This window comes from Amphiprion ocellaris, chromosome 16 (genome assembly GCF_022539595.1).
Source record: "Amphiprion ocellaris isolate individual 3 ecotype Okinawa chromosome 16, ASM2253959v1, whole genome shotgun sequence".
NCBI classification, from domain to species: domain Eukaryota; kingdom Metazoa; phylum Chordata; class Actinopteri; family Pomacentridae; genus Amphiprion; species Amphiprion ocellaris.
In genome coordinates, this window is record NC_072781.1 from 4,914,779 (window position 1) to 4,937,315 (window position 22,537).

The following is a 22,537-nucleotide window of genomic DNA, read 5'->3' on the forward strand; positions in this document are numbered from 1 at the left end:
TTGTACAAAAATGTTGGTATTTGATTTTAATAGCAGAGGGATTGATCTGCCTTCTGCAGCTCACTTTCTTGCAATGGGAAGATGTTTATCTGCTCTAATCGGGTGAATTGTGTGTGCAGCCAAATGACGGACTCCAATATTTCCATGGGAGGAATTTTAGGATTAGAGCACTTTCATTATTCAACAATTAAAATTTGCATTTTGATTCCATTCCAGGGCAGGGGGAGGCTGCTGCAGAGGAGGGGCCTGTGGTGGGCGACCTGCAGCCGAGCCCAGAGCCTTCGCCGGATGATCTCTCCAGCCCCAACCCAGACCAGGCCGCCCCCCTGCTGCAGGCCCAGCAGAGGCCCCCGTCCAGGGCCGAGAGAGAGGAGATGCGACCTGGATCTGCGAGTGGGAAAGTGGATGCAGAAATAATTGAAGCTGAAGCTGCGAAAGAAGGAACGGATGCGAGTCCAGCAGCTGAGGGAGAACAATCAGAGCAGGAAAGGACGGCAGAGAAAGACTCAGAGCAGGAGAGACTAGAGGAAAAAGACTGCGAGGATAAAGAGGATGCAGACAGGGAAGCGGTGGATGAAGGGCTGCCTCCTTCTAAAGGAAGTGAAGATGAGAGTGAGGAGGAGAGTGAGGGGCAAAAAGAGCCCGCAGATGCCAACAATAACTCACTGGAGACTCTGCAGGACGAGCAGGATGACTTTATTGACATCCCAGAGCCTCCTGCACTGGTAGGAAACAGAAATCACTCGAACTAACATTGCATTCTGACTATCTTGTACACCTTGGGTAAAACTCTTCTCATCTCTCAGGTGGAGGCGGTGGAGGAGACGTACTGCTCTGATGAGATCGAGGTGGTTCTGGTGGATAACTCCGGCGCCGGGCCTGTTTCTGCTCACCTGGACGACAGCGACACCGTCAAGATCATCATCACCATGAGCTGCGACCCTCAGATGGCCGCTCAGCTGGAGGAGAGCGTCAAACAGAGTCTGCTGGAGAATGCAAAGGTCAGTGCACACTTTTCACCTCAATATCTACATTTTCCCATTTATTTCTTCTTCTTCAAATAGCTTTTAAGCTGTTAAAATCTCACAGATTTACATTCAGGTTTGTTCAAGCAGGAATCAGGCTAATTCCTGGGTAGGTTTTCTGTGTTGCAGAAAGGAAGAATCTGGGTTGCCAACGAAATTAAAATGTGAGGGATAACCTCCTTAAACAGCATTTATTTTTGACAGTTTGGTCAATATTTGTGCAATATTTCTGTCACTGACATAGAGAATGCTCTTTTAAGATGCATTTTTACACTAATTGTTTTGCTCAAGTTTACTTTAGTAATGCTGTGTGCAATCTTTTATTAAGTCCATTGTGAAGCCCAAATTTTCTCCTATGGTTGTTTCCAGCTTTGAAATATTCAAAGTCAAGGCTCTATGCTTTATTCTCATCAAGTGAAAGTATTCTAAATGTCTTGAGTAGCATTTTTAAAACACATTTTAAAACCATAGTTCTACTTTCAAACCTGCTGATCGGTTTGACCTTTATTTGTGGAGTTTGCATGTTGTCCAGTGTTTTCTCAGGGTGCCTATACAGTCTGAGCACATGCATATTGGGCAAATTGGTGGTTTTAAATTGGCCGTGGGTGTAAATGTGCATCATTGTCTGTGTTTTTGTGTCGGCCCTCCGATGGACTGGCTGTACCGATCGCCTCTGGCCCACTGTCAGCTGGGATAGGATGAAGTGGGTATAGCTGAAGAATGGAAACATTTTGATCTCTGCTCAAACTAAAAAGCATATTTCTTGTGGTTTTAACAAATTTTTTAATGACTGATCCAACAGCAGGTCACCGTTTCCTGCTGTATTTATACACACATATACATGTACTGGATTGCTGCTGAATCCAAACATCAAAGCTCAACTTTTCTCATGCGTAAATATCTGAGGCATAGTCTGATAAGAGTTAAAATGTGCATTGAGGAAGGAATTTAATCCTCTCTCCTTACCGTGGGGACAACAAATACCAAACAAACTGTCCACACGAGACTTGGAGAATAGCAGAATTTGATAGCGCGTGTTTGTAGTACACTTGGGAAGTCTTCAAATATTTGTGGATTCCAGACTGAGCCTCTGCCTCTCTGATGCTGCTGGTGACAGATTGTTCTTAAATAATGCACAGATTTATGTCTGAGGTGTTGTTACATTTAACAGATGGTGCGTTTGACATGTTTGTGTCCTTCAAGGCCCAGAAGGATGCAGGAGAATGTCACATCAAGATCCCCGTCATCACCTTCGACTCCCCCGAGGAGGAGAAGCAGGAGTCGGAGGAGGGCGAGGAGGAAGCGACCGGCTCGGAGGACGACACCACGCCCAAACAGCAGCAGACCACGAGCCAGAGTGAAGAGTTTCACTTATGTAGAGAAACAACCAGCTCTGACTCCACCACCCTGGAGTGCCCAGATCCAGACCAGGAACATGTTGTTGTGCAGATGACCGGTGGCAGCACACCGAGCCCACAGCTGACCAACGATAACAGCTCGTCGGGTATCGATGTCCACTCCCACCCGGACGACACGGACCCTCTGGAACCTAACGTGGACTCACGAGGGTTCCTGCGCTTGCCGCAAACTTTGTGCCGCTACGGGCCCGGTGGAAGGACTCACATCCGAGGACTGAGCATGGACAGCGGGAAGGATGCAGTTCTGCTGTCAGACCGCTCACATAACACAGTATGTTGGGAGTCTCACTCTGTTTCTATTTCTGTGTCTCTGTGCTCGTAGTCACCGTCCATCTGATCAACAAAAACATTTGTCTTCCTGTCAGACCACCATGACTAGTTCCAAGTCAGACCTAGAGGCAAAAGAGGGCCAGATTCCCAATGAATCCAACTTCTTGGAGTTTGTTTCCTTGCTGGGGTCCCTCAGTACGAGAGGAGGAGGAGGAGGTGCCAGTAGACAGGAAGAGGAGGAGCCAGAGCGGAAAGAGGAAGTGGAAGCTGCAGAGGAAGGTGAATTTACCTCCTTTATCCACATGTTGAAAGTGATGCATATACACCAAAAGTCTGGACACACCTTCTCATTCAGTGCTTTTTATTTATTTGTATTATTGTCTATATTGTAGATTAACACTGAAGATTAACACTTTTTTGTTTACAACACAATTCCATGTGTATTCTTTTATAGTTTTGATGTCTTCAGTATTAATCTACAATGTAGAAAACAATTCAAATTAAAAAAAGCATTGAATGAGACGGTGTGTCCAAACTTTTGACTGGTAGTGTATATACATATACACACACACATATATATTGATCCTAACTACATAAACCCTGTTAATCTCAAAGCATTAAGGGTGTCTTTTTTTAGGACTAGTAGACTCCCAGGATGCTAATGTTGTTCTGTCAGTGACTCATTTCAAAGCTGCCCAGCTTGTGGTAACTTTTAATCAAGTTAAAATAGTGACTCCTTTGGTAATATTCAAAATGGAAGTGATTCTGACCACTTGGGGCAGCCAAAGCAATTATAGGCTCTATACAAAAGCCAACACAGATGTGCCTTAAACCTGCCTTCTTTCTAACAGCCAGCCATCAATTCATTCGTCACCTCAAAATGCATTTTCCTAATGAGTTTATGGTCTCAATTGCTAGTTTCAAGACTTTTTGTATGCAGAATGCTTTTCAGTTTCTAAATTATGATCCCATTAGAAGTAAAACAGATGATCAAGCTGGGTATGTTATGCTGTAATTGACAGTCCACTACTGTATTGATGTGTGAAATGTTGTTACAACAGTTTTAAAAACTAAGAGAGCCAAATTCCAAGCTGAAGGCTTCAGAACAGTTGCTTTGTCCAACTTTTATATATAATCTGTGGAAGCAACTGATCAACATTACCACTAATTTGGAGGTAATTCCAATATTTACTCTCCTTTAAGCTCTGTTTTGGTCTCCACCACCTCCAGGGGGATAATATTTGACAGTTAAAACTAAATGCTGTGCTATGTTTACCAGCTTGCTGCTAACTATGCCTGTAGTACAATAAGATTGAGCTGAAAGATGCTAAAAATGCTGTGAATCTGCCATTCCCAGTGGGTTTGTCAGAGCAGAGCAGCACATTACACCTAGACATCTGATTTATTTCTAACAAAAATATTGATTCATGCAGACTTAACAATGTGGACGGGGTTATATTTAAATTTATAAAGTAATTTTGAAATGCCTCACCATCAGCAGGGGATTTGTGTTTTCCATTCCTGTACACAATCCTGTTCTGTCTGTGTGCAGAGAGTCAGAATGCAGCTTCCAGACCAGATGAAACGATCACAGAGACCAACTCTGACAACAAGCCAGAGAGACCCAAACCACCCACCAGTCTGCCTACCAACACGCTGCAGGCTATTCTACCCACACACATCCCGATAGTCTCTCCTGACAGGTAGGTCGAAAATATTCAGCTGAATTCACTCATAAACACATTTGCACAACGTATACACTCAATTAGATTTAAGACTGTAGCGCCCAGGATCTCCATTAGATTGTGTTTCCTGTCTGTAGCCCACAGACAGACAGAGAAAAGGATCCAGACTACGACTCTCTGCCATCGCAAACATCTCAGTCTGAGAGCTCCATGCTGCAGGTCATCTGCAGACCAGAGGCTACCAACAAAGAAGAAGCCTACACCTTCCACACCGTACACAGTAAGCAGCTCGTCTTGTGGAGTATTTCTGCTGTTTTTTCCTTCTACGAGTTCTTAGCGGTGTGATTTCTGTGCAGCAGATAAACTGACAGTCACGTGTATTCAGAAGCACTCAGTCTGCAGGGACAGTCTGCACACTGACTAATATTTTGATCTTTTGCACAAACACACAGTGTGTATGAGAAGCACTGCCAGCAGCTGATGGCTTCGCTTTAGAAACAGCCCAAAAAAGCTGGTAGATTAAATGACATTTTTCTGGAACGGCTCCAAGATGCTCAGCTGTTCAGTGTCAGTTCAGTCTGTCTGCATGGCTAAATGAATCCCACATATCAGCTATTGTGTGTCACTTATTCAAACAGAAAAAGTCTGACATGTTTCATGTGTCTGTGTGCCACCAGGAGACAGACCTCGTAAGCTGTATGCAGAGAGAGCTCTCAACCTGCCGCTCGGAGCAGAGCTCATCACCGGCAACATGTGGTACTGCTGTCAAAGCCCCATTTTCCTCACACTTTTCATCAACTCTGTAGCTACTTGTCTTTTCCCACCAGTTTTATTTCTTGACTGATGTTATTTTCCCTGCTTTTTCTGCCTGCATGCTCTCTTCAAGCACTTTTATGTGCACATTTATAAACCTTTCTGCCTCCCATCTTCTCCTAAGCTATCATCGTCGTTTTTATTCAACATGTTAACATCTTTCTGCTCTGTGTGTCTTCAGTGACCTGCTGTCAACTTCATCCAACTCAGAGTGTCAGGATGGCCTGGCGGGCGGTCACGCCGACTGCCCTTTCCAGCGACGCATCATCCCTGCACACAGGCTTCGGCCCCGGAGGACGCACCCCGAGATCTTTCAGGTATCCGTCACCTTTCACTTTCTCTTTTTATTGTGCAAACCAATAACTTCTATGATCTACTGGACTTGGTTTGTTAGGACTAAACACAGGATGAACAAGAAAAGCACTCAGAGAGCACAGTACTCTACCAAGACTGTTCATTCCTCAATTTGTGTATTCAGAAATCACGGCAACGTAGAATCTGGCCATTTAATATAGATCGACCCACAAACTAACTGAATAAATAAAAAATTGCCTTGCATGAGCACAGGCATGTTTTGTGTATGCGTACGTTATGTACAGATACCGAATTGCGTGACCAAAATATGAAGCAGGTTGAGTGAATTGATGCAGGTAACTGACACAGCGTTCACTTGTTGTCATGGTTATACCGGCACCAATCCAGCCGCTATATCTCACAAGGGGAAATCCTTAACAAATCCGTGGCTTTTTGGACATCGTCATCACTAGGGATGAGACCTGGGTCCTTCAGTATGACCCTGAGACCAAGCGATGGAGCTTCCAGTGGAAGACGCCAGTGTCCACCATACTAAAGAAAGCCTGCATGCATAAATTGTCCGATAAGATGGTCCTGGTGGACTTCCTGCTCAATCCCAGATGCTCAGCCATCATTCTCATCGTCAGTCTGTGATCACTTCCTACTAGTTATTTGGCCTTCTGGATGTTGGCATCAGTTCTTGTGTCCTTGTTTTCCACAATATTCTGCCCCAGTCTTAACCTCTTGTGCCACTCAAAGACACATGTATAGGACATTGTTTGCTCCATCCTTCGTGGCAGAGGTTTCTGCTGGAGTTTTCCCCCAGATTAGTCAATAACTTGATGTTAATCCTTTGCTCAAGGTTTAATCTGTGACACATGACAATCCACCTCTGAGAAGAAAGACAATATATTCATTGAAGGGTTGCTTTTCTTATGCGGTGTTGAGATGATGGACAATACTTTGATGTACTTCATTACTGTGTGGCTGCTGAATTGTGTGCTCTCAATACCACATGTCACATTTCAAGCAGGGGTAATGTTTTCATGCTATTAAATGCATTTGATGGTGGTAATGTGGAAAGTAAATTTCTTAAAGGGAGTGAGTAAGGAAACTGCTAGAAAGCAAACCTTGAGTGTAAACAACAAATTGTTCAAAAAATTACTTTCACTAACATGCTAATTAAAAGCAAATGCTACTTATCCAAAAAAAAACAAACAAACACATAACTAAATAATTGAAAGACTCAACAGATGAATAAATGAACCCATCAATAAATAGGTCAGATTAAATGAGGATTCATGAATAACAACTTTACATAAATACGAAACCAGTTAGATTAGAATACTGACTCCTTTTTCAGTCCATGGTTCTGCTTACATACTAATTAATCAGCCAGCTGGTACATCCAATTAGGCGTTTTCTCTCTGTCAAACTGTGATGAACTGACTTGACATGAACATGAGTCACTGATGAAACAGTGGCCATAACTTCAGTCCTGAATCAGTCTGACATAACCTGTCTGGTTTAGCTGTTGGAGCTCAAACATCACAGACTCTCTGCTGAATCATTAATGCACCACTTTGTGTGTTGTACATGGTGTTGCTCCGTGCACCTGTGATGACTCCGACTGTGTTCTGACTAGTTTTACGTGAGGAGTAATGTGTTTCAAACAGCAGGCTGTGTTCGTTTCCTCTGTTGTTGCAGTTGATATAAACTGCTCGTGTGCTTGTTTTTGTCAGGAAGAAGACTCTCTGGATGACTCCTCGGAGACTTCCACTCAGGAGAAGCCGACCAGGAAAATTTATTACAAACTCAAACTGTTTCCTGGAAAGTGGATCAACATTTTATACGACAGACTCACCCTGCTTGCCCTTTTGGACAGGTATTGGACAAAAACTGCACTTTCTACTATTGAAATTCATACTTTAAACATAAAAACTAGCTTAAAATATTAGAGATTTTGTATCATGACAAACAGTTTTATGTTTATGTTGTTGTTTGGGTCGATATATAATTGTGGGACTTTTTGTAACATAGTTGACATTTTTGCTGTTTTCAGGCCTAAAATCCACGTCCACCATAACCAAGCACCACATGGCATTTTTACAGAAAGATTCCTTCAAATATTATATATACAACTGAGTAAAATTGAAATAGAAATTTATTCATTAAGATATTATAGTAAACCTGTTTACATGCCATAAATCCACACTTGACTCACACATTACTTTATATTAAATAACTCAGAAAGCCTTGGAGTCTGGCCAGTCTTTTCTTCAGGAGGAAATGACATCATGTGGAGCAGGTCATGTGATCTGGAATTAACACACTTCCTTGAGAGGTGTTTTTGTAATGGGGAACTTAGTTGAAAGTGATTTCTCGGACACAATTTGTTATTTTCCATATAGAATTTGATATGTTGCCAAAAAAATAGCTGTCATGATTATCTCAATAAAAAGAACACAATCAAAACTATTTTTAAATCAGCTCATTTTATTATTGTTTAGCTAATCAGAAGGTGATTTTTATTAAATTTGGATAGTTATTTAGTTGACATTTTAGTGATATCCAGTCATTTTTTATTAATAAGTGAGGCTGCACTGTCCCCTCCATTAACATCACTATGTTTTGATCAATTTAACCACTGATTTGTGACAATCAGTGCCATGTTTTTCATTACAATCGTCAACAGAGAAGCAGTTCAGTGCCCTAATGTCTGTGCCTTTTAGCCAGTGAGTCCATTCTGTGCTCGATGCTCTTCTCCAGCAGAGTTATGCTCCTGTTAAGCTACTTGGATGCACTGCTGTGACCTGACTCTGCCTTTGCTTGTCCTGTTTTCTTTTTTTTTTTTTATAGAAACCAGGATGTTCTGGAGAATCTAGTTGCGGTCTTCATGGCATTTCTGGTTTCCTTTTTGGGTTTTGTGCTTCTCAACCACGGCTGCTTCAAAGACTTCTGGGTTTTCCAGTTCTGCCTGGTGATCGCCAGCTGCCAGTATTCATTATTGAAGGTAAAACGGTCTCTGTGGAGACTATCAGGCAGTGGAGGCAGGGTTTGAGTCTGAGTGAACATGTGATAATGAGCAGTGAAGGACAACCAAAGCGAAGAGATATCTTTGTATTTTAGGAATGAAGTGTGACGTGAGACTGAAAGTAAAGATGACCTCCGACTTGTTACTTCCCCTTTGCTCCCACTCACTTCCCCTCTGCTGAACTTAATGCTATCACTGCTGCTGTAAATAGTTTTTGTGTTAATTCAAAATGTTCCTTCAACTCTGGCCTCTGTGGGTTTGTTTTCCAGAGTGTCCAACCGGATGCAGCATCACCAACACACGTGAGTCTGTTTCTTTGTTACAGAAATATTACAAACTGTCGGGTTGCACTATATTTAGCAATATTTCAGATACAGGTGTACACCCAGTATGTCCCTGTTTCCTCTTTGTCAGTGTTTGACATATGATGCCATGATTTCAAGGCAGTTCCTTTTTCTATATGAATCATTTTCATCTCTTATCTGATGTAGTGTGGCTACAGAAGATCTGACCTGTTAATGTGAAAGCATATCAGCCTAATATTACTGCAGTGTTTTTAATTATCCTTGCACCATTTGTTATCTCGCTGTGATGGAAATGAGGGTGAACTTCTGTATCTAGCAGCCTAATCAGGGAGTGTTCATGTCTGCAGGGTCACAACCAGCTGGTGGCGTACAGCCGAGCAGCCTACTTCTGTATTTTGTGTGCTCTGATCTGGCTTCTGGAGCAGCTGCTGAGGATAAAGGACCTGCCTGTCTCCAGCCTGTATGGAGTCACCATCGTCTGCTACGATGTCCTGCGCTTCCTACGGGACCTGCTAGTAGGTAGGGATAAATATCACAGGAGAGACCTGCAGTAACATGTACGAGCAGACACACAGCTTTGTTCTGCACCTCCCATTTATGTGATCATCATTTATTCTACATACTAAGAAATGCCTTTTGTTTTATGCATTAAACAGGTTTTACCTACTGCTTCCCAATCACCTTCCTGGTGGGCCTTTTCCCTCAGATCAACACCTTCACCATCTACTTGCTGGAGCAGATTGACATGCACTTTTTTGGAGGAACAGGTTGATAAAACTTTTGATTTCAGCATCCCATGTAGTAATGAATCTGGATCCTACATTGAGTTTTACTGTAAATGCTCGTTTTGGCTGCTTTGCGGTCCTGGCCTGATGCTTGTTACGCCTTTGCAGCTTTATATCTTATATCTTCATATCTAACTGACTTTATATCTTAAAAATATGTCAGTGGGCGCCCAGATAGCTTAACTGGTTGAGTGGGTGACCTATAAACAGGGGCTATAGTCCCCGATGCCTGGGTTTGATTCCAGCTCACGGTCCTTTACTGCAGGTCTTCCCCTCATTCTTCTTCCTACTTTCCTGTCTGCCTCTCAACATAATCTGTCAAATAAAGCCAACAAAAGACCAAAAAAAATTACTTACGTCCTTATTTTAGGAGGTTAACGATATGTAAAATATCTTTAGGTGGTTTATAGGAAAAGTTTAACCCGTAAACCTCAGCTAAACTGCTTCATTAATACGATGTAGGTGTGATTTATTTGGATCCGACTGACTAAACAACCCACCAGTTGTCATCAGATTAGAGCTCCCCTGTTGCTTAATCCTGATTGGTGCACAGACATTGCTCAACTGAGTGTTTTGCATTTATATACCAAACCATTATTCATAGTAAAAAGCAGGATTTAAAAATAAGTTTTGACCCATTATATATTCTGTGTATCTGTTTACATTGTCAGCTTGTCAATAAGTTTTTACTTCAATTTTACATAAAAACTCTGATTTGCGTTTTTACACGTATTTATCATTGTACATAGTAACCTGTTTCTCTTGTTTAAATGCAATTGTGTTTTATTTTGTACTTTTAGGGGAAAGAAAATGCCAAATGCCTTGTATGTATTCACATACTTGGCAAATAAAGCTGATTATGAATTTGATTTTGTTTAAGGGTATTTAAGTAAATCTACTGAGGTATATTTTTTTCGTGTGTCATATTTTCATCCTTGTTCTAATTTGTGTCTCTCAGCTGCTACGAGTCTCATCTCTGCCATCTACAGCATCCTACGCAGTCTGATCGCTCTGTCTCTGCTCTACGGTTTCTGCTTCGGAGCCCTCAAGGTAGGAAACAAAATGAAACAGAAAGACCAGGTAGGGAGGTGTAAATATAGTTATTTAGTCATCTCTTTCCTCCTTTTTTTTCTTTGGTATTGAGCTGAATTTGTGTGCACTGTCGTACCCTTGGTTAAAGGAATAGAGTTCAGTTATAAATAGCCTGCAGCAGGGGAGTTTCACTGATGGAACTAGGATGAGCTGCAGTAAAACACAAAGTGTTGCTGGTCATCCGTCAGAAGTGACTGCAGGGTTTGCAGCTGAGGGGAAAAGCTTTTACTGTGAAGATCTAAAAGCAGCAGCTTTTACTAAAACAGTGCATGATGCTTCACGCTGGTCTAAGTGTGTTTGTGTGTATTACAGGAGCCGTGGGACGAACAGCACACTCCAGCCCTGTTCTCTGGTTTCTGTGGCCTTCTGGTGGTTTTCTCCTACCACCTGAGCCGACAGAGCAGCGACCCGTCTGTCCTGCTGTAAGTAGAATGGTTTTTGGGATGTTTGTCCCTGGAAAATAGAGTTGAAATCTTTACAGTGAGGGAAAGAATATGGTGAAAAATGGATCAGTAGATAATTGAGGGACTTTTGAAGTCTATGGGATATATCTTGCATACATTTTTATTAAAAGTAAAAAAAATAATGTTTTTATGTTCATTATGATCATGTCTTTACAAATTCTAGAATTATTTAGTATGGAAACAATCACTTAATAAAAAAATGACTGGATATCACTAAAATGTCAACTAAATAACCATCCCAATTTTATAGCAACCACCTTCTAATTAGCTTAACAATAATAAAATGAGCTGATTCAAAAAATGTTTTGATTGTGTTCTTTTTATTAAGTTGAAATAATCATGACAGATATTTCTTTTTTGGCAATACATCAAATTTTATATGGAAAATAAAAGATTGTATCTGTGTACGAGAAATCACTTTCCACTAAGTTCCCCATTACAAAAACACCTCTCAAGGAAGTGTGTTAATTCCAGATCACATGACCTGCTCCACATGATGTCATTTCCTCCTGAAGAAAAGACTGGCCAGACTCCAAGACTTTCTGAGTTATTTAATATAAAGTAGTGTGTGAGTCAGGTGTGGATTTATGGCATGTCAACAGGTTTACTATAATATCTTTAGAAATAACTTTCAATTTCAATGTTACTCAATTGTATATATATTTTAGAAGAATCTTTCTTTAAAAATACCATGTGGTGTTTGGTTATAGGCGGCCATGTTGATTTTAGGCCTGAAAACAGCAAAAATGTCAACTATGATACAAAAAGTCCTGCAGTTATATATAGACCCAAATGTTGATACTTTTGGTTCCAAGTGACTTTCTTGACTTGTTCAAGTCAGTAATTTGCTCTCTGTACTCAGCTGCTTAGACTTTCCCATTGTGGTGTTTGTGGCAGAGTCTATTCATGGTCTCTACAAGTGTAGGTAAACTTTGGTTTACAACTGTATTTGTTTAGTAATTTTCACTAAAGCTGAACATAAAGTGAAAACAAACTCAGATCTAGACTTTTACTCTGTAGAAGTAGCTATAATCTAAGTTGTTAAAAGCTGAATAAAAATAATATTCGAACAGTAAATAAGGCACGTGAATTTTGCAAGTTTTTCTGCTTTTGGCTGTTTGTGACAAAAGATAAAATATTAGTAACGTCTCTTCCTGCACATGTAACATTTTATTGGCAGATCTCTGATCAAGTCAAAGGTAATGCCTGCCCTGGTGGAGAGTGAGGAAGAGGAGGAGGAAGATACGGACATTAAAGACCCGCTGCCAGAGAAACTGCAGAACTCCATGGTAACTGAAGCTTCATATTTGCAAATAAACAGACGGAATGTAGTTTTGTTTCATCAATAATGTTCATGGAGGATGATGAGGTTCGTAAACACACTTTCTGAGCATTAATTAAACCGTCCAGCCCAGAGCCATATTAGCTCATGTCAGCTCACAATAATTACTATCACGCAATCAATACTCATTAACACTGTACACCTGTGAATTCGTACGTAGTGTTTGTGAGACGGCAAGCGAGATAATGAAGCAACGTTTGCTGTCGATCACTGTGTGTGATTACAGGGAATTATGCATCAGAGAACACCAGCCTCCCGTTGCCTTTTAGAGTATTAATGGGGATTGTGAAGCTTCTTAACGCTTCTCTGGCTGCCAAATCTTTGATCTCCAAAAACTCAAGGCTCAGAACCATTAGATGGAAATAATTACACACCTTAAATGACGAATGTGTGCGTTTTCATGTGGATTGTGCCTCCCTCTTGTGCTCTGCAGAAGGAGATTCTGCTGTCGGATGTTGTCGTGTGCTCCATCGCCTACATACTGACCTTCGCCATCACAGCGAGTACCGTCTTTCTGTCTCTCAAGGTGAGATTCTTATTATAAAACCCGCGTTTTCTTTTCATGTTGAAACATTTATCTGATCGTCATAATGTTTCCTACTGCAGCCCTTTGTGACCATCGTGCTGTACGCTCTGGCCGGGACGGTGGGATTCGTCACCCACTACCTGATCCCACAGCTGAGGAAGCATCACCCCTGGTTATGGATCTCCCATCCGGTCCTCAAGACCAAGGAGTACCACCAGTTTGAACCAAGAGGTCAGCATTCCTAACATCTAATCTGCACACACAAACACTGTGCAGGTCATACAGCTAGAGAGACAGAGAATGTTCAACAAACTACATTGTGACAGACGGTCAGGTTGACGAGGAGCTGACCATTATTATGTGGGCCGTGTGGTTTTGTGACTAAAAGATTTTCAAACATGGGATAAGTAACACTGCTGCTATATAACTACAAGTAATTAAGTTAGGATGTGGATCGGCACCTCCAAGTCCGAGGCCATGATTCTCTGTCGGAAACCGGTGGATTGCTCCATCTGGTTTGGGAGGGAGTTTCTTCCCCAAGCGAAGAAGTTCAAGTATCTCTGGATCTTGTTCATGAGTGATGGGAAAATGGAGCGAGAGACGGACAGGCGGATTGGTGCAGCGGCAGCAGAAATGCAGGCGTTGTATCGAACCGTCGTGTTGAAGAGGGAGCTGAGCCGTAAGGTGAAGCTCTCGATTTACCAGTCCATGTACATTCCAACCCTCACCTCTAGTCATGAGCTCTGGCATCGCGGATACAAGTGACCGAAATTAGCTTCCTCCGCAGGGTGGCTGGGCTCAGCCTTAGAAATAGGGTGAAAAGCTCGGACATCCAGAGGGAGCCTGGAGTACAGCCGCTGCTCCTTCGTGTTTAAAGGAGCCAGTTGAGGTGGTTTAGATGTCTGATTCGAATGCCTCCAGGGAGACTTCCTTTGGAGGTTGTCCAAACACATCCACTTGGGAGGAGACCCCAGTGTAGACCCAGAACTCGCTGGAGGGATTATGTATCTTGTCTGATCTGGGAACACCTCAGGATCCCCCAGGAAGAGCTGGAACGTGTTGTCAGTGGAAGGGACATCTGCAATGACCTGCTTCGTCTGCTGCCTCCGCAACCTGACCCCGGATAAGTAAAAGAAAATGGATGGATGGATGGATGGATAATTAAGTTACTGCTGTTTTATGTTGCTTTTGAAATTCTCATATAGATCCAGCTGCTGTTTGATGCTGCTCACATGTATTAAACTCAAAGGAAAGACTCCTACAAACAGCTGGAAGCAACAACCTAAACTTCAGCTCCTGCTTACGTTTAGTCACAACCTGGATTACAGTAATTACTGGTGATTACCATTAATCTGAGGTGTTTCAGCCTTCAAGATTTAAAATTTATAGAGCAGAGTAGATGAGAAAGACGTTTTATAACTTTTGCAGCAAGCTGTGTCTTTCTTTGTACAAATATTAGAGCTCAAATGTGGAAAAAGCCTTCTCCAACTCACTTTACACAACTGGAAGTCTATCCATCAATGTAAAGGCATGTAGTTCAGATTAGTGCCATGTTTAAAGCGATTCCAGGTCCGATTGACATTTTTCAAAAGGTGCCGTCCGATCAATGGAACGTTTTCCACATTTAAACAACTGATTGGTTTGCTGTTAAATTCCAGTAAATCTTTGAGGTGTCCAGAGGATAAATCCGACTGACACGGCGACTCTAAGATGTTTCCAGCAGGTCACAGTTTTCTTTAAGCCAGTAGACCATCTGGACATCCACAGTATGGATCAGTACAACGCATTCATGATCCCAGAAGATGTATCAGATGTATTCGATGATATGTTTTAGAAACCTGTACACCTTTTCTCTGTGCTCCACAAAGTCATGGTTCTGATTTTATTATTAATTCTTCCTTTCATCACAGAGGACGCTGTGCTCATGTGGTTTGAGCGTCTGTACGTGGGGCTGCTGTGCTTTGAGAAGTACGTGGTTTATCCTGCCATCATTCTGAGCGCGCTCACCAACGACGGCTTTGCCCTCAGTCACCGCAAGAAGCTGGGAATCCAGTGAGTGGACGCCACAAAAACACATATCATTTCTAGACGTCTTCATCCGAGTGTGAAGACGGCGACCCACATGTTTAACCTGCCGTCTGAACTCTCGTTTCCAGCTGTGACGTTCTCCTGACGACGGTTGCCGGACTGAAACTCCTGCGTTCGTCCTTCTGCAACCCGAGCTTCCAGTTCCTCACTCTGCTCTTCACGCTTGTTTTTTTCCACTTTGACTGTCCGCACGCCTCCGAGAGCTTCCTGCTGGACTTCTTCATCATGTCGATTGTCTTTCATAAGGTAAATAGAAAGAGTATGCCGTAGATGCTTTTAGTAACACACAGTTATCTCACACATAGTGGCAACTGAATATAGAACAAAGGAGTCTCTGAAGATTAACAGAAACAAAATCAAAGTTTGCAAAGTAAGAACATGATATCAGGGCGAACACAGCAACACTCCAGCAAATGTCCGGGACAGATTTCACCTCTGATGTGTTTCTGAGTTAGTCATGATATCTAGTGCTTGACTCATTTCGTTTGAAGGGAAACTCCACCAACTTTACACCAAAGGTCACTTCTCTCACCACAGGAAGTGCTACTCAGCATGTAGAAGCTCCATCATGTCTCAGGAAATATCCATGATGACAAGTGTGAGCATCTCAGTTTCTGCGGCTCTGCTAGTCGTAATTCTCTAAAGCCACTTTAAAAAGGACTCTTAATCAAAACTGTCGGTCATTTTGAGGTGCTTAAAAGCAACAGACACATATTTTAGTTTTACTTTGAAAAGTTTACAATTAGATTTTATGTGACGCCAAGCTCAGGACCTGTTTTTTTATACTCATAGACCCAGCTGAATATGGACATTTTATACACAGTTCATCACATTGGGCTCAGTTAGTTAACTCTTTAAACCTAAAAAACACACCAACCACTATGAAAAACACATTGTCCCATCCAGAAACTGTAAAAACTGAAATAATCATTGGGTTTTCAACTTTCTGAGGGTCCTGAACTATGCATCTGTGGCATGCCATTTTGCTAGGAAGCCAAATCTAAGGTTAAAACTGTAATATTTAATAAAAACCTCTTAATTTTACAAATTTAGTTTTTAAAAAATGCCAAAAATATACCATTTACTCTAAATAGATTCTGTAAAAAAAAAAAAAAAAAAAATTCTGTTCTCCTCGGGTTAACTGTGAAGCTACTGATGACTCAGATGCAACCAATAATTACATGACAAAAATTCATCTGAACAGGCTGCAGACGAGTAAGGAAGCAAATTAAAAATGTAAATTGTAAAATATCTACAGTATGTTTTTTCAGTATTGGTAACACCTGTTGGCACTTGGAAAAAGTTGTACATGTTGATTCCAGTTTTCTTCTATTTTTGTAAAATAAGTAATTAGGGAAATTAAATTTAGATTTTTTTTGGTTATGTGATTTATGCTGTTTGAACTTTATTATACTGTGCAGATGACATTTGTGAGTTCGCTCTACTTCTAGCCATGTGCTGTTTCCATAAAGGTGGAGGACTTTAAATTGCAGTGAAAAAATGAGCCCACAAAATGTGCAGAAACTGCTTGAGGCTCAGGGTTAAATAAAGTCAAACATTTTAGCATCTGTTTAATGCAGCTACTGTTGTTTTGAGCTCTGTTAATGGAGCACTGACTGTGTGTTTGTCTTTCTGTCCAGATGCGTGAGTTGTTGCTGAAGCTCCACTTTATCCTGGTTTACATCGCTCCCTGGCAGATCGCCTGGGGCAGCGCTTTCCATGCCTTTGCTCAGCCATTTGCTGTGCCTCGTATCCTTTCACTAAGACGTCTGTATGTGTCTGTTTGCGTTAAAGTGCATCATCACCTGCTTTTCCTTCCTTAACTGGAGCGTGTGTTCAGACTCAGCCATGCTGCTGCTCCAGACTCTGCTCACCACCGTCTTCTACACTCCGCTGGCTCCTTTCCTCGGCAGTGCCATCTTCATTTCCTCTTATCCGCGGCCCATCAAGTTCTGGGAACGAAACTACAAGTAAGACACGGATGAAGCCAGTGGGTGATTGTGGAGTCAGTTTCTCAAACATTCTGTTGCACTGTGAGCTCAAACTGAAGAAATCTTTAATAGGAATGGCTGCATATAAAAAATGGATGCAGCATCTGGGCCTGAAAATAAAAGTCAGTGCAGAAGGAAGTGCCTTAAACTTCCAAATAGAATGTAGCTCCTCTGGTTGCCAAAAGACATCTGATTGCATAAAAGTAAATGGGGAAAATGACCCTACTTCTAACTTAATCTTCTACTTCAGTGAACATTTTCCTGAGTTTATGGTCTCAATTGCTTCTTTCGAGTCTCTTTTAACACAGCAATATGATTATTTTGTAAGTTTAGGTTCCATTTGAAGGGAAATAGACTATGAAGCAGAGTATGCTATAGGGCGGGTCTACCCATCATATAGTTGTATAGTTGTGTTACTTCTGGCTCCAAAAAACTCCAAATTCCAAACTTGAGGCTTCAAACAGTGATCCAGTGGCAGCCAATGGGTAGCAATTCCTTACCTATTTATGCACTTTGTATTTTTTAAGTTTGCAATCAGAGATTATTAGATAATTTCTTTGCAAATTTGCAATTACAATAAAGAAATTCTATTCTATTCATTAGCAATCTTAAATCGTCCCTGGCCTGTTCCCAACCATTCACACCTTGATTTGACTGAGTCTTGAGCTGTTAATGGTTGTTTATTCATGTATTTTAGAGATGCAAGTATATATCTGAGTCAGTTAGAACTGAATAAGCTTCTTGGATGAGAGTTGAAGAACTAAAAAGACACATCCAGTTGCCTTTTACTGAAGCTTTTAGGAAAATAATGACCCGGATTACTTAAAATCTACACAGTCGCTATCAAACATTTGATGGAGAAAACTAAATTTGTGTTTTTCATGTTTTTTATGTACTGAAGGCGCGATCAATCCCTTCCTTCTCCATCTCACTCACACTTACACAACGTAACCTCTCTGCTCCTCCTTACTTATTGATGTGAGAGACTGTGTGTCTTTCGGCTCGCTGAAAGCTCTCCAAAAATACTCCCAGAGCTTTGTTGTGCAAACTCTGCCTGTGATTATATTTAGACGCTGTCGGAACCGAAACTCGTGACATTAAAGTCACTTTACGCTGCAGATTAGGAAGTTGTCATTATGGACCTTCAAACACAAGAAGAGAACACGACAACAAGACGTTTTAACACAACAGAACAACATGAAATATTTAGTATGAAGTGAGCTGGATTGCTGTGGAGGCTGTAGATTGATCTCAGACTGCATCAAATAAGATATATTTAAACAGACATGTTGCATTAGCTGTTACGTGGTAACACTTTGTCGTCATTGCATTAACGGTGCCATTTGGTTTCTTATTGGGCTGCATAGCTTTCACTCTTTTCATGTTCTGTTCCTTGCAGCACAAAGCGTATTGACAACTCCAACAGCAGACTGGTGTCTCAGGTGGACAAGGAGACCGGTGAGTCCTTTCTAACTATGATTACATCATTTACATGCTGAATCGTTCTTTAATCTCATATATGAAAGACTGCTTGTGAAGCTCTAAATAATTTTGGATTATTATTTGGTTTAATTCTCTTGGATAAATTCAATGTGGCATTTTATCCACCTAATAGGGAAAATTAACATCACAATCAGATATACAGCAGATACAGTTTTTCACCGTCTTTGTGCATCCAGCTGACAGTGAGTTTTTCTGCTTGTCTTCTCTCATTTATGCTTTATTTCTTCCAGTGCAACTACATTGTTAACAGTGTTTTTCCTATAGCTCTTTTGCATCAATGTTGCTTAATCACTGTTTTTTCCCACCACAGCTTCTCCAGTTTGCAACAGCATCATCTAACACTGTTTTCTAAACCCTGTAGCTCTTCATAATTAATCAAAGCTTTCCCCCAGACAACCCAACAAAATGTTAAACTGTGTTCTCTCTTTAATCTCCTCCAGATCGATCAATGAGATATAACACTGTTCTCTTACAGTTCTTCATGTGTAATAGCATCATGTTTAACAATGTAGTTCCCCCAAAACTGCAATAGCAGAACTGTGGGTACATTGTCCTCCATGTCAAACCTGTACATAGACAAGTCATATATGTACATATCCATATATAGATTCTATATCATGCCTGGTATATTGTCTGTAGGAGACCTTTATTATTATTACTCTGCCAAGGAATGCGACAAAGTTATGTGCCGATCGGCGTACGTTTGTTTGTCTGTCTGTTAGCAACATTACTCAAAAATGGACTGACAGATTTGAATGAAATTTTCAGGAAAGGTCAGAAATGACACAAGGACCAAGTGATTAGATTTTGGCAGTGATGCGGCTTATAGTCCGGATCCATGGATTTGTTAAAGATTTCTGTATCATTGCAAGATAGCGGCATAGCATCACTGTAACCATGACAACAAGTGAACACTACCTCAACTGCCTGCTGATGATCACGATTGCAATCCTACCATAAATCCACCGCTAAGGACTTATCATGACTTATCCGTTGGAAATCATAAAACGACTGAGCAGTCTTGGTGGACCACTGCGCTCTCTGAGTGCTTTACTATTTACTCCATCTTTGTAGTCCTATTGTACTTTTGTAATTCTTATCCTGCTTCTTTCATGTCCTGTCTGTATCCAGCTGCTGTAACATATGGATTTTCTCAGTGAGGAATCAATAGAGTTTATCGTATCGTCTCGTATTGTACCTTACCATACTGTACTGTATCTCATCTTTCTTATCTTTATCTTTTCTTATCTCACCCTATCTTATCTTATAGGCTGCGATGACAACAACCTAAACTCCATCTTTTACGAGTACCTGACTCGCTCGCTGCAGCATTCTCTTTGCGGCGACCTGATGCTGGGCCGATGGGGCAACTACAGCGCCGGGGACTGTTTCATTCTGGCTTCCGACTACCTCAACGCCCTGGTCCACCTCATCGAGATCGGCAACGGGTTGGTGACGTTCCAGCTGAGGGGTCTGGAGTTCAGAGGTACAGTTTCTCTTCCTGTGTAATTAAATAACGAGATAACTGGCTGCTAACCTCCCCATCTCTCCATACCAGGGACGTACTGTCAGCAGCGGGAGGTGGAGGCCATCACAGAGGGCGTGGAGGAGGATGACGCTTGCTGCTGCTGCGAGCCGGGTCACCTGCCTCACATGTTGTCCTGCAACGCCGCGTTCAACCTGCGCTGGCTGGCCTGGGAGGTGATGGCAACCAAATACTTGCTGGAAGGTTACAGCATTAGCGAGAACAACGCTGCCACCATGCTGCAGGTGTACGACCTCCGAAAGCTGCTCATCACCTACTACCTGAAGGTCCGTTTAAAACAAGGGAAAATGTGTTGCGTGTAAACTATGGTGCAGCAAAATCATGGACATTTACCATTTGTTTATTCTTTAAATTCAGGACCAACTTCCTATGGCTATTCTTTCTTTTATGTAGTTTGTCTGCACAGCCCAGTCAGTTCATACAGTATTTAGAACTGTCTCTTGCATTTGAAATGTTTTATTTGTGGTTTATTCTAAATTTTAGCTGCTTTCAAAGCCATCCTGCCCTTTGAAGGAGGAATAATAGGTACAAAATAAATAAAAATCTGAACAATAATAATAATAATAATAAAACTAAGTCTAAAAATAGTATGACAAATAAAATTGGAATAATTAGTTAAAAAATTTGAATGAAAAAATATAAAAGTAAATGTAAAAATAATTAGACAGATAATCTGAATAACTTGTAAAAATGTGAATTTAAAATAATAAAACAATCTAAGAATAAGACAAAAAATCTGAATAATATGTAAAAATGTGAATAATTAAAATAAATCTAAAAAATAAGACAAAAATCTGAATAACTTGCAAAACTGTGAATTAAAATAATAAAACTAAATCTAAAAATAATAAGACAAAAAATGTGAAATAAAAATAATAAAACTTAATCTGAGAATAAGACAAAAATCTGAATAATATGTAAAAATGTGAATAATTAAAATAAAGCCAAAAAATAATAAGACAAAAATCTGAATAACTTGCAAAAATGGGAATTAAAACTATAAAAATAAATCTAAAAATAATAAATCAATATATATAATAAATTTTTAGGTCTATTATCCAACTTGTCCAACTTATTTTGTAATATTTTTCAACAGTTAAAGCTGCTTTGGAATTTAAAAATCTGGGACAGATAAATTTTTTTTTCCTTCATAAATGTATGATTTTCTTTTATTTGAATGGATTTATTAAAGGCTCTTTTTAAAAATTTTCTTACTTGTGCAGTTATAGATCCACAAGTAGGAAGTTTGTCATCTTATTTTTTTTACTTTTCAAATCTTTTTTGATTAAATTGACTCCAAAACTGCTAATTTCTCAGTTACCATCTCTCAGGGTGGTTCATGAATTTTTTAATGAATTTTTTCTGCCACATTTGTAAGCTGTAATCTGGCAAAACAGCAAACACATGTATGTTAATGCAACAAGAGAAAAAAATAGATGCTCCAGTAAATATTACCATACACTGGAGCTTCTAGGACTATTTGTGTTAATGGGATGGCAGCTTTTTATCTCACCTTTTTTTTTACTGGACTTTCACAAAACAGATTCTGTTATTTTAAAAAGTTAAAACACTCCTAATGAAGGAAACCTGGTGCAGTTTTAATAATGCATCCGGTCCTGACATGTTCAATAAGCCTCTCTTCAGTGGCTGACAGAAAATTGAATATTCCACTTGTCTCAGGCTCTTAAAAACTTCCCTGCCAGAAGGTTAAACAGTCTAATTGGCAGATAAGTCAGGGTCTTATGCATTAATCATAATTACAAGAGGAAGCATGCCAATAGGTGACTCCAGGTGCAGCTGTGAGCTTTAACACTCTTTCTCTGTGTTTTACTTCATCTCCGTTTCTTCCTCAGAGTATCATCTACTACCTGGTCCACTCTCCCAAACTGTCCACGTGGCTAAAGGACGCCGCCATCCAGGAGGCTCTGCAGTCCTACACCAAGTGGCACCACATCGAGCGCGACCCTCAGGTGTTCAGCGTGAAGATCGATGAAGACTACGTTCACTGTCTGCAGGGCGTGACCAGGGCCAGCTTCTGCAACGTCTACCTGGAATGGATCCAGTACTGTGCTGGCAAGATGGAGACGGTACCCGACTAAACTTCATCATTTGTTGAAATTATTTAGGTTGAAGCAGAAAGGAGACACATATGGAAACAAATTAAAAGTGTATAGAATAGAATTTTCCTTAAAGCTTCAGTGAAAGGCAGCTAGATGTCTCTTTTTGAAGACATTTCAACTCTCTTTCTTCAGTTCTAACTGACTCAGATATATATTTGTCACCCATAAAATACATCAATAAACAATCACTAACAACCCAACACTCGCATAAATTGAGGTGTGAATGACTGGGAACA

The 22,537-nt window shown here is 40.7% G+C and overlaps 1 protein-coding gene across 1 annotated transcript in view; it reads left to right on the forward strand.

Moving 5' to 3' along the window:
- The window catches only part of pcnx2 (pecanex 2), a 42,009-nt gene that overhangs the window by 5,039 nt on the left and 14,433 nt on the right, over nt 1–22,537 (forward strand). The window contains exons 5-30 of the mRNA XM_023276594.3: nt 217–725; nt 807–1,001; nt 2,229–2,714; nt 2,809–2,992; nt 4,266–4,416; nt 4,536–4,678; nt 5,076–5,154; nt 5,393–5,528; nt 7,248–7,390; nt 8,365–8,518; nt 8,809–8,841; nt 9,192–9,363; nt 9,501–9,611; nt 10,588–10,679; nt 11,034–11,143; nt 12,366–12,474; nt 12,961–13,053; nt 13,134–13,284; nt 14,964–15,105; nt 15,210–15,387; nt 16,782–16,890; nt 16,982–17,111; nt 18,532–18,590; nt 19,906–20,121; nt 20,194–20,447; nt 22,035–22,268. Of these exons, the coding sequence (XP_023132362.2) occupies nt 217–725; nt 807–1,001; nt 2,229–2,714; nt 2,809–2,992; nt 4,266–4,416; nt 4,536–4,678; nt 5,076–5,154; nt 5,393–5,528; nt 7,248–7,390; nt 8,365–8,518; nt 8,809–8,841; nt 9,192–9,363; nt 9,501–9,611; nt 10,588–10,679; nt 11,034–11,143; nt 12,366–12,474; nt 12,961–13,053; nt 13,134–13,284; nt 14,964–15,105; nt 15,210–15,387; nt 16,782–16,890; nt 16,982–17,111; nt 18,532–18,590; nt 19,906–20,121; nt 20,194–20,447; nt 22,035–22,268 (4,373 nt within the window). The remainder of the gene's footprint in view (nt 1–216; nt 726–806; nt 1,002–2,228; nt 2,715–2,808; nt 2,993–4,265; nt 4,417–4,535; nt 4,679–5,075; nt 5,155–5,392; nt 5,529–7,247; nt 7,391–8,364; nt 8,519–8,808; nt 8,842–9,191; nt 9,364–9,500; nt 9,612–10,587; nt 10,680–11,033; nt 11,144–12,365; nt 12,475–12,960; nt 13,054–13,133; nt 13,285–14,963; nt 15,106–15,209; nt 15,388–16,781; nt 16,891–16,981; nt 17,112–18,531; nt 18,591–19,905; nt 20,122–20,193; nt 20,448–22,034; nt 22,269–22,537) is intronic.